Source organism: Saccoglossus kowalevskii, chromosome 8 (assembly GCF_978046115.1).
Source record: "Saccoglossus kowalevskii chromosome 8, keSacKowa6.1, whole genome shotgun sequence".
In the NCBI taxonomy this organism is placed as follows: Eukaryota; Metazoa; Hemichordata; class Enteropneusta; family Harrimaniidae; genus Saccoglossus; species Saccoglossus kowalevskii.
The window spans coordinates 3,490,712-3,503,374 of NC_140648.1; the positions used below are offsets into that span (position 1 = coordinate 3,490,712).

The window sequence follows — 12,663 nt, forward strand, 5'->3', positions numbered from 1 at the left end:
AAAACCAAACCAGGTAGAACCCAAACCAGGTAGAAATCAAACCAGGTAGAAACCAAACCAGGTAGAAAATAAACCAAGTAGAAATCAAACCAGGTAGAAACAAAACCAGGTAGAAACCAAACCAGGTAGAAACCAAACCAGGTAGAACCCAAACCAGGTAGAAACCAAAACCAGGTAGAAACCAAACCAGGTAGAAACCAAACCAAGTAGAAATCAAACCAGGTAGAAACCAAACCAGGTAAAAACCAAACCAGGTAGAAACCAAACCAGGTAGAACCCAAACCAGGTAGAATCCAAACCAGGTAGAAACCAAACCAGGTAGAACCCAAACCAGGTAGAACCCAAACCAGGTAGAAACCAAACCAGGTAGAAACCAAACCAGGTAGAAACCAAACCAGGTAGAACCCAAACCAGGTAGAAACCAAACCAGATAGAAACCAAACCAGGTAGAAATCAAACCAGGTAAAACCAAAACCAGGTAAACCAAACCAGCTAGAAACCAAAACCAGGTAAAACCAGATTTCAATCTGAACAGGTAAAAAGTTCAAGGACATACAGGTGAAATAAAATGTGTGATAATTTTAGGGAAATAAAATGTAATAACAACAACAGAAAATATCCCTTGTTATACTGTACCCCTTATGTTTTTCATTTGTATCAAACCTTTTCATTTTCGTACATTGACAAAATGGGTTGAAAACAAATGGCCACACAATGAAGGAACATTGAAAAAGTTCAACAACCTTCATGCGCAAAAAGTTCAGTCATAAATGAGTGAGACCCTCTATAAAGGGACTGTAGCAGTCTTGATAGTATATGCATGAATCAAATACCAAGGTTTATGAGACAGTCATGCATGAACAAGATTCCAAAATTGACTGTTGGTGGTCATAATCACTGGTAATGACATAAACACAAATCAAACATCAGATTACAATTATAGAACAGAATCAGCAGTGTCAAGTTCAACAGCTCAAAATGTCAGATAAAAGCATGCACTTGTTTGCATTTGAGGGTTCAAGCCTACATGTTAACAATAAATGTCCAAACAAATGCAAACAAGGTGAATTCTAACAGAATTAAACAATTGAAGTGAATGTGTTATCAATGGACTGACCTGTAATGATAAGTTGTAAATAGGTGTGGTGGCTGTGTACATGCAATTGGAACCAAAACTATCAGTTATGACGTAGATAGATAGATACGGGTAACTACGTGAGGCAGTGTATGAAATCATAGCAAAGAAGTAGAAATGATTTGTGTTGTGGTCAGGTAGTTGTTGTTTTGTATTTGTACTATAGTTCATGGAATTGATTTGGGAGGCGGATTACTAGACTTGTTATGCTCATGTTGATAAAATAAACTTTTATATAAATTCACACAACTACAAAGTTTCAATTATTACAGATTACACTCATGTTGATAATTTCAGGATCTCTTATATTTATAGTCACATCAAAGTGCATACTGGTTGTTTAACAGTGATTATATTACCGGTAGTACTGAATTACTGTAATAGAATAGGTCACAAACGACTGTCATGGTTTTCTTAATATTGAATATGGTTTCAATAATAAACAGATATGACAATAATAAACAGATCATCAGAGAAATTAAATTCAATATTTAAATCTGACTTATTTGTATAAATGTATGTACTACTGGGTCAGTACAATATTTTAGTATTGTTTAGTTTCATTCATAACCTGGAGGTAATCATGTTTAGTGACATGGAATAAATAGAGTCCCCCATTAGGGCAATGAATTAGCTAATTGATGAACCAAATAGTATACATGTATTGTTATAAAAGTCAAAATTTTTTGTCAAGCAGAAAGTAATGGAAACTCGTAATAATTGGGGTATAACAGCAAGAATGGAGACATGGGACAAGTCAGCTACAGAGAAATTCTACTTGAAAACTTGTAGGCATTTCCTCAACAACAACAAAACACTGAAGTGCTATTGGGTGCAGACTCAAAACCAGACGACTACCATTAATTGCAAAAATTCAGTACCAGGCAATAAAATACTATCAACGGATACAAAACAATCACATACCATGCTATAAAGGATATGGAACAACATTGCTACAAAAACACCTGTTTAGAAAATCTTTTGTAGATCAAAACAAATACTAATTTGACATCAAATCAATACACAAAAATGTGTTCCAAAACAAAACAAAACAAAAGAATATTATCATAACCTGTGGATCAATGACATTAACAGATCAGATTCCAAACTCAGAACATACAGTCTTTACATGTATTTACATTTACTTGATGAAAAAAAAATGGTATTAAATTATTATCTCAACTCTGACTCAGTAGTCTTGAAATAGAACTGGGTAGACATAAAAGCCCCAAAACTCCAATTTAACCTCTTGTGTCATTTAGAGAGAAAAAACGGGAGAAATTATACATTATATTTTGAATTCAGCAATAATCTTCTGGATTTGAATAGTACTGATAGCACAAACACATTTATTTACCATCATGAATACTAATTCATTTACTTAGACATGTTATTACATTTCTGCAACTTTCACTTGCCAAACCCAGTAGCTTATTTTATTTTTAACTTTTATTTTATTTAGTTTTGCTCTTATTTTTGTTTGAAGTATTCCTTTATTACTTTTGTGCCAGAGTTGAAGTTAACATTGTTTTTCATTATGGTGTAATAAAGGTTATTATTATACATCTGTCACTGTAACGCCATAAGTTGCATCGTGCCGTAATTTTGCGATATTGCACTGGGTATTTTTATCCTACCATATTAGGAAATGCGAATTCCAAATATGGAACGATTATGCATGTGAATGTCCTCTAATAATAAAAACAAACTTGGCAGCCCCCAGGGTTTGACCAGACTCCACACAAAGAAGTTCGCTGATTCTGTTCTAAACTTTTTGCATTTTGGCATTCCTATAACGTATCCTTGGGAGAAAAAGATGTATAATAATAAGGTTATTACAAGGATACCGCTGGCTGCGCGTCTGTCGATACTCCTGTTGTACTGCCTTTGTGCATACTTTTCGGTATCCTCGTAATAACCTCATATCATAACAAATAATACTGGATACTGCAAGTAGCTGCTGTTGCATTTTGAAGACTTGGGGCACCGTGTTGAGAGACCATGCTTGGGGTCACAATTGCAGAGATAATCATTAATATCTTCTCAATTTCAAGTTCCAAACAACTAAACATACAAATCATTTACTGCAAGTCTCAGAAGTATTGGAGCAGTCAATTTGCAAACTCGCTAGCGAATTGACTAACTGCTCTGGATTGTTTTTTTAATCGTGCTGGTGCTGACTTGTGGTTACGACCACTATATAACTATAATCTATATTACAGTAGGGAACAGTAGAGTCTTCGCTGGATTGTTCTAAATGCACATGCACCTCATAAATTGCGCATCTTTAAAAAATTGTCAAAAAATTTCACCGTATCGAGAGATTGACCGCGACCTGCACATTTGTCTCCCGAGCTGGTGAGTTCACCTTATTTGGAGATAATCCCCATTTCGAGGAAAAGTGTCTTGCAGTGGTTCTTTGTTCAATGTCCCGCCGCCGATTACGTAATCAACTGATACCTAAAATAACACAGCGACCGACTTTGTTAACAACAAAGTAAAACAACAACTTTACCGACAAGTGTAAAGACAACGTTAATATTTGGACAAATTACTCAGCTCATAATAAAATTAAAGTTATGTCGACAGAATATTTCGACAATGAAAAGTTATTGAGCTGTTTTTCCAGTGGTTGCGAGTTTGCTGATCAACTCCTGCGATAATATTTATTTACTCCAGTGCCACTCCTGACGAAAAACGACGTCGTGAACGTTTGCTTTAAGCTAGAAACATTGTGAGTGATATGGGAATAAAATTGACTGAAGTTTGACGCTGACTACGATTATATATCATAACATACCTTGTAAAATTTCGATAAAGACGTCTAGAGATGCGTCGCTCCTGAATTCGCGTCCTCAGATCAAGAATGTTTCAAAAACTTAGTGCCACTTCAAAAACGAATCAACCAGGAAGTAAAAAGGAGGAGCACGTAATATGTACTATAGAGGGCGTTCTTTCACCCGCAGTGACGAACTTGTCTGTCACTTTCCTCCAATCAGTGTTCTTCCAACTTGTTGAATGCCACGAACGAGTTTATTGTGGCGATATTGTGCCAGTGGGACTGCACAAAGCACAATATCCTGTTATATATGTAAATATAGGCTTGATGAGGACGTAGTTATGCTCGGATAGTTTTCTTATTGACTTCGTGACAGGAGTCGTTGCAAGCATCAGATTGTCCGTGCGGATAGGTGATAGACGTACAAAGTCCACCGTAAACGCGGTGTAGGTTGTCAACTATTCGTCCACACAAGGGTGCCGGTGAATAGGTATGGTGTTTTATTTTCAATCTTTAGTCTGCAGACTTTATGTAACCAACAATATATACGTCTCAATCTTCATTCCTTGCATAATAATCGTATTCCCCGCGAACCATGAAAATGGCATAGTAGTTTATGTTACGAATATTTGATGATAAATACGCCATTGCCTGGCATGTACAGGTGATGGTGAATGTAGAGAGAAAATAACGTCAGTTGAAAATAAATTGTGTGGGTGTCCAGAAAATTAACTTGAAACAGTCACTGAATTCGCCGATTTGTATTGCCCATTCTTTATTGGTGCAAGACCGGTGCACAAAATTAACCTGTCTGACGTACGTATCGTGTGAGACTCGGTGGGTCGGGTTCGGGGTTCCCGTTTTAATTCACCAATCGCGCCCGAGAAAGTTTAATATTAAATCCAGTGGCACTCGGCTAGTATAAGTAAGACATATGAGTGTTACACGCCTTTCCAGTGATTTTTATATAAAATTGTATCCCTCGTTGTTGATGAAAATGCTGACTTTTAGAAAAAACAAAACGTCCTAGTTATAGAAATTTTACCTTATTCAAGTTCTGAACAAGTCTACGTTTTAGTTTAGGACGGAAGATACGCTGCCTGTATGTCGTTCTGCAAGGATGCGTCTGTCTGTGCATTTCATGTGCTTAGTTCAGATTGAAGTTAGTCTTTTAAAAGGTAATTCATTTTTGGTTATCGCAGGCATGACTTCAATTCAGAAGGCAAATGCGTATCCCTCGACTGCTCCAGATTGAAACCATCCGAAGTTATTATTACACAAATATCGTGAGCACTGAGATTTCACTTCGTGTTTATTTTGCATTTAAATTTGTATTTTCATTCACTCGTAGTATTTCCAGTGGGAAAATTGTTTACGTGATTGGTGAAGAACGCTTTTTATGAGTGCTGGCAGGAACAAGAAATTAGTCTGGCTCCGGGCCTGATTACTGATATATAGTCTAAAATCCCAGTATTTTTACATACTTGTCGACTCCAACAAGAGAAAACGAAAACAGAAACGCCGACACTAATAAAATAAAGGTAGAGTAAACCATGGAGTTCCATGAGTAAACGTTAGTCTGGTTTTTAGTAACCGTGGTCTGGGGCTACGTGAAATGTTGGCAACCTGCCAGTGCCAGGCTGGAGTTCTCGACGTCACGGGGTACAATGTCTTCGGGATGTCACTTCCAGGAGTAATGTCGGGTCGCACATGTAGGCTGTTTTGACGTAAAATAATGACCCGAAATGATTCACATGTAATTTGATTACTTGTTGTTGTGAATGGTTACCACAATAAATCCTACAACACAAATTTGACAATGGATGGCCGAAATAAAAAACAACAGTTTAACTGTTTCGAGATACCCCCAGTTTGGGTTAGGTGCCAAATGCAGTGTCATTCGTTGTCGACATACATTCGGACAAAATTTAACCTCTATGTCGCTAAAGCCCAGATCAAGTAAAGTGCCACTAGCAAAAAACCCAGGTTACTTGGATAATATGGTGTGTTTTGAAAAATATGTCCAATTGAAACTAATCTGTCCTCCAAAAATCACTTTCCGCCATTTTGTGTCTTCGAAGAGTTGGTGGTAGCAGATGGTCTCGCGGACAGTCATAATTATGATTTTTCGAAACACGGGAGCACATTAAAAAGTTCATATAATGGCCCAGAACTATCCGATGTCCACTTACGGTGGCAATGGACATGGTGTCACTGGTAAGAGGAACGATACTAGTATTTCGATGAGGTTAGAGTAGCAACTGGCATCGCGTGAATGGTGATCCTGTCGGCGCTGTTAATCGATATCGACTGGATGGTTTCATGAAAGTTTTTTTTTTCCCCGGCTATATTCTAACAATACAATAGGTTCATCAATCGATCCACCAACTGGGGACCTGGGTTTCATTGGTGTATTATGTATGCATTAATCGGCCGTCACTTTTATTGTATTTTTACACTCCTTTACAGGCCAAGATTCCACGGGCCATAGACCGCAACAACAGAGTGGTGAAACAACAAGTGCTCGTAACAGTTTCTTCTCACAACTCCCGAGTCGCCAATCTTCAGGCGGACTAGGATCTTATTCAAGCTCGACTAAAAGAAGCACCAAGAAGAAAATGGCACATCGAAGAACGTCGACACGGCGAATGAGTGGTCTCGACATCGAAATGCAAAAGATCGACCCGGACGCCGATCTCAGCGAAATCCACGAACAGCGGGCCAAACAACTACGTGAAATGCCAGCGCCGTTGGGGAAAAAACGTGAACTCAGGTACGTATTGTTTAATACTTTCGCCTATACATTTAAACAAATTATTTAAGCATGTATTAAAAAAATAATTGTTAAAATGTTCAGATATCTCCAAAAATGAAATCAACACAGTGGTAGCTTTACTTAAAACGTAAACTCGTGTTACATACATGTACATCATGTATTTTTTTAACCAGAACTCTGTTGAAGCGAATATTTTGCGTTTTCATAAAAAAATGACAGGTTTCAAATATCAAAACATTGACCATCGAAATGTTTTTGGATTACACTTGTCACAGTTACCTTTTTTTGAGATATTTCAGGGAAAAAATTGTCCACAATGTGAATTATTAATGTCCCTGAATCTTCAATGACTCAATTATTCAGTGAATATAGTTCAAGTTATTCTTTTTCATTTCCTGTGTAAGAGAAATAAAACTCATACCATGGAGCTAAAAAGAATGGCCTTACAGAATATAAAACCACATGAAGGTCATTTTCTTTAATCCATTGCTCCAAAATGCAATCCTCATATATTTTACTGGTATTTTGAAAGTGTGTGTTAAAATTTTCAAGGGAATATTATTTATTTGCTTTAGTATAGGTGTTCTTTAGCCTCGTTTAATGATGTTTTAAACCATGATAGCTATCATTTGAGATGCTTGTCGCAATAGAATATATAGACTACTCGACTTAAAGCATAATTACTTTCATTTTGAAATTTTGAAATAAAAATGAATAATAATTACTCTTATAATTTTAACCCTTAACAAATATTTACAATTTGTTATTTTGATAGTGATCTTGTGAATCGGTGGATCTCACGAAAATATTGTCACTGCTATGAAATGTTGTGATTTTCCTTGAATCTTGAAATTTCCAAAAATTGTGTCTTGTGAGAATATCAAATTAGTATGAATAGTTCTCTTCCATGAATCTTTTTAATAGTGCAGTGCATAATAAATCATTTTTCAATGTAATGGGGATAGCTGGTTCCATGGTTATTCATAGATTTATTTTTAAAACTAAAGTTGTTAACAAATATGTAAAAAAAACAAAAACAATTAGATTGACTATCAATTTCAGCTTCTGTATGCACAAAGTACTCATGGGAAGTAATGAGTTTGTTGTGTCTGTTTTTGTTAGAAAAATCTCAAAAACTTGGGAGCGGCTTTGGATCAAATTTGGTACATTTGAATAATACACAGACATGATTAGTTTTGGGGCCATGATCGTGCATATTAAGTAGCTAATTTGCATACTGTTTCATTTCAGCTTATGTAAGTAAAACCTGACTTCTAATGCTATTGCTCCATCATTTACTGTTCTGAATTTTCATTTTCTAGATATTTTTTATAAAACAACAATGATTGCATATTCTGTGTATTAAATTTGTATATTTAACTTTGATTGAAAACAGAAGCCCCATCATCTAACGCATTGCCATAGAAACCAAGTGTTGAAATAAAATTAATGTAGAAGTGCACTTTAATTAGGTTATACTAATGTTTATTTCGTTTAAATTGATATTTCATCATAATTCATTTCTGCGTTTCTGAATTATTGACATATATTTATAATAGATAAATGTATATACCGTATTTGCTCTATTATATTTCCTATATTTGTATTTATTGTGTGTCTGGATCATAAATTAACCTTTGAACGTCAACATGTTTTTGTGTACTTTTCTATAATTTGTTTTATAATTATGAACTAAAATTACATAATTTTTAGCTCCGCTGTCGACTTTGTCGAGCGGAGCTTATCATATGAGTGATTGTCCGGCGTCCGTCGTCCGTGTCAATGTTTTACTTTTTCGACTTCTTCTTGAAAACTACAAGCCTAAATGCTTTGATACTTGGTATATATGTACCTTGGGTAGACCTCTCTGAGGTTTGTTCATTTCATGTTGATATCTTCAATTCTCTAATTTTGGTGAATATTTTTGTCATTTTTGGTAAAAAGTGATATTTTCGGCTTCTTGTTAAAAACCGCAAGTGCAATTGCTTTGATATTACATATATAGGTACTACATGTGGACCTCTCTCAGATTTGTTCATTTTGTAATGATATCTTTAATTCTCTAATTTTGGTGAATATTTTTGTCATTTTTGGTAAAAAGTGATATTTACGACTTCTTGTTAAAACCAATAGTTCAATTGCTTTGATATTACATATATAGATACTACATGTAGACCTTTCTCAGATTTGTTCATTTTGTGATGATATCTTCAATTCTCTAATTTTGGTGAATATTTTTGTCATTTTTGGTAAAAAGTGATATTTTCGACTTCTTGTTAAAAACCAAAACTTCAAATGCTTTGATATTACATATATAGATACTACATGTAGACCTTTCTCAGATTTGTTCATTTCGTGATGATATCTTCAATTCTCTAATTTTGGTGAATATTTTTGTCATTTTTGGTAGAAAGTGATATTTTCGACTTCTTGTTAAAAACTGTAAGTCCGATTGCTTTGATACTATACATATTGTTCATTTTCTAATGATGTCTTCAGTTCTTTAATTGAAATGTGCATTGCTAACAGCGGAGCTATCTCAGCCGATAGGCTGCTTGGGTTTAGCTATTGGTCTTGATCAAAATTTTGGTAAAAATATGAAAACAAATCATGTGGGTTTTATTTTAAAGGTAAAAAAATTCGACTTTGGTGCTCATTGAGTTTAAATATGACTTATTTTTACCATAGATACACCTCTTATAAGCACATGTGTTATGATATATGATGTGTAATATACTCAGTATGTATAATGTTAGAGCACAGGATAGAGGGACTGTGGTTAGAGAAACCACAAAAGTAGAATAAATAAATTAAATTATAGGCATATGTTCGATCATCTGATGACAAAATCTTCCATGGGTTTGACTTTATGTTTGGCAGTGGAAAAAAACTAAAGAGTATACATTCTACCCACGTAACAGGCTCACTGCATTCATATTTTGGAGAATGGAGGGGAGGAAATGTAGAGCCATCTATCCTGTTTACTTAGTCCATATAAAAACATTCAGTTGTTCTCGTCTAACTTGTAGGTAAATTTAATATACTAATTTAATAAGGGAAAGTTGTAGTTATGTTAGATGTCTTCTATACCAAACTACAGACATGACAGGAAAAAGACTTTTGGCTTTTACTGTATCGGTTTAAAAAATCAACTCTATAAAATTGCACATTAGATTTCTAACTTTAATGGGTTTATGAGTTTTGAGATTTTCCAAATCAAGGTTAATGATATTATTGAAGATTAAAAGTAAAAAAATTGATGGTTAATTTCACAGTAAGGATTTGCAAAAGTGATTCTATGTCACTAATGACATAAAAAAGAAGGTTGAATGGGGATTTACAAAACAAGCTCATTAATAAATATGCAAAATATGTTGACACAAACTCAATTAAACATCATCATAGTGGCAGTTCTAATGTAATATAACAGTTATTTAAGTCTTCTTTGTATTTTATAAACATAGCAAGTTTTAGATTTTACGTCACTAATTAGATATAAATACAGACTGATACATTTTCTCCAATAAACTGACTAGAAATGCAGTTTGATAATACTATAGAACAACATAATGGGTGGGCGTATACCCAGGGAGAGGCTTATGACTGGGAAAGTATGGTAAGTTAAATTTAGTTTTAGTCTATTTTTCAGACAACTATGTTGTTGCTCTATTTGTTCAAAGTAAAGGAAAGTGTTCAAATGTGGCATAAATATGACACACATTTTCCAAATGAGGAGGAAGTTTGAAGGCACACTTACAAAAGCTCTGTGCATTTTAATAATATTTTGTATGTAAATCTGACTGACTTGTCTGATAATTTTAAACAGAGTATTTGATTTGGCTTTTTTTAGCTCTGCTGTCGTCTTTGTCAAACAGAGCTTATCATATGAATGATTGACAGGTGTTCGTGCCAACTTCTCACTTTTTAGACTTTTTCTTGAAAACTACAAGCCTGATTGCTTTGATATTATATATATAGGTACTACAGGTGGACCTTTCTCAGATTTATTCATTTCATTTTTTTTTTTGTATTTTATTATTTTCCAGAGGTTTTTGGTCATTGCTAAAGCCTACAAGTTGTGTACCATAATACAAAATAAAGATTATGTAAAAAAATATAAAGCAAAAATATACATCAGATTTTTACTAAAACTGGTTGATCCCACTCAGATTTCCTTTATCAGTCTTTTCTAGTTACAACATGTACTTTAATACATGTACAAAGTAACTAATGGTTTTAAGTATTTTGTAGTAAATCGTCATTACAGCAAAATGTTGTATTTTGTATGTATATTATCAATACCTCTTATCTATAGTAGTAGTATTTTAGATTTTCAGTTATCAGTCTAGAGTAAGAACATTTTGGGAAATAATTTGAATTTCCTATGTTTTGAACTGATGGTTTTTATTCAAACAGTTAACATTATTCAGATTTAAAATTGTCTAGCTTGGCTATATAAATCTCATAAAAAGTAGCCCTAAGGGATGTAGCTGCAAGGTTGGGCCAAGGTACTACCCCAAACTTACTTTAGTAAACTGGAATGCAAGCAAGGAACTAAAAATAGATTTGTCTTTTCAAAGGTTGTGTTGTTCATAACCTGGTACCTTTGTAGTCTTATTTAACAGTGATATACTTCAAGTACATGTACAGTTCACTAATAATGAGGGAAAGTAAGCATATCATTGATTTTATTGTTTGTACCGTTATAGTTGACAGTGTTGTGTTGTTGCTATGGCTATCAAGTTAAGTATTATTCTGGTTGGCCGCAATAAAACCAAATCGAGTACTCTTTGAATTATCATTGCCTTCCAAGGCAGCGGGATGTTTGATTACATGACTGACTCTTTTTTACATGCTACATCACACGTAGTTGAATTCAGATTTACATGTACAAAAACTCTTATCCGAGTTATACATTTCATTTCCTTTTGTACATAGGGTCAGTTGACCTTTCTTTGCTCACAAATGATGAATCATTTATTTTCATATTAAACAAATACTGTGCTGTTCTTTAGGCCTTGAAAGGTACATTTCACTGATTTTCGCAAATATATTGGACCTGTGGATTATAAATTTTTGTTTTTGTTTCTGTTAGCAACACTGTAGCCAAGCATCATGCCTGCATTTAAAACTATCTACATAATATGTACCTTGTGTTCATTAAATTTCCGCTGCAGAAAACATTACATGAATGATTTACAATATTGGTAATTTGCCATTGTTGGTTACCATTCTTCCTATTGAACCATTCTTGGTGCATGGTTCCAACCTCCTTTTGTATACTCTGCATGGGAGAATCCATAATGTCATAACCTTACAAGTCTGCTTTTCAGCATGTGAATAGAAATAGCACAATGATTCTTACTGAATGTATATGCCACATGCCTACTCATTTATACGTGTCGTCTGATAGGACTCATTTGGGCTACTATTTTTTTTAAGTATAATACTTGTTTTGGGTATCATGAGCTATAACTGTTAAAAGTTACCATAACCATTTTATTATGAACTTTGATCCAGCTAGTCTAGGAACTTCTGTCCTTTCTTTTGTCCATCATCATTTCTTGGACATGCCATGACCAAATTTGCTCAAAGTCGGTACAAAGACAAGGCATAATGATATCTGCAAGCGATTTGTTTTTCATTTGGTTGATCAACTGGTGGCCATTTTTGTCCCAAACACAACAAAAATCAACATTTGAACATGTCATCAACCATTTCTCAAGCATGCCTTGATTAATTTTGTTTAAACTTAGACATCTTGGTGAGTTACTGATGTGTATCATTTTGTTCCTTTGATTGATTAAAAATGGCCGTCTGACAGTCATTTGTTTTTTTATAAGCGTTCTACCTGTTCTTCGGTTAATTTTGAAATTCAGTAAAATTTTGTCAAAATTTGATCATATCATGAACAATTTCTCAAGTATGCTTTGAATGATTTCAATCAAACTTGGCATCGACATCAATAATGGT

At 34.4% G+C, this 12,663-nt stretch overlaps 2 protein-coding genes across 6 annotated transcripts in view; one reads left to right on the top strand and one right to left on the bottom strand.

The window, feature by feature from the left end:
- LOC102801118 (transmembrane channel-like protein 7) overlaps positions 1-4,042 on the bottom strand; it is a 65,561-nt gene extending 61,519 nt beyond the window's left edge. The window contains exon 1 of the mRNA XM_085502024.1: positions 3,936-4,042. The gene's annotated coding sequence lies outside the window, so the exon portion shown is untranslated. The remainder of the gene's footprint in view (positions 1-3,935) is intronic.
- A 62-nt stretch (positions 4,043-4,104) lies between these two features.
- Positions 4,105-12,663, top strand: part of LOC102810273 (transmembrane channel-like protein 7) — a 30,227-nt gene continuing 21,668 nt past the window's right edge. Inside the window, exons 1-4 of one of the 5 annotated variants that reach the window (XM_085502029.1) lie at positions 4,105-4,404; positions 4,993-5,092; positions 5,266-5,455; positions 6,384-6,687. In XM_085502029.1, the coding sequence (XP_085358155.1) occupies positions 6,533-6,687 (155 nt within the window). In that variant the 5' untranslated portion in view covers positions 4,105-4,404; positions 4,993-5,092; positions 5,266-5,455; positions 6,384-6,532. Of the gene's footprint in view, positions 4,405-4,992; positions 5,093-5,265; positions 5,456-5,781; positions 6,132-6,383; positions 6,688-12,663 lie in introns of those variants that run through there. The other 4 variants (XM_085502030.1, XM_085502028.1, XM_085502026.1 and 1 more) reach the window with 4 other exon arrangements.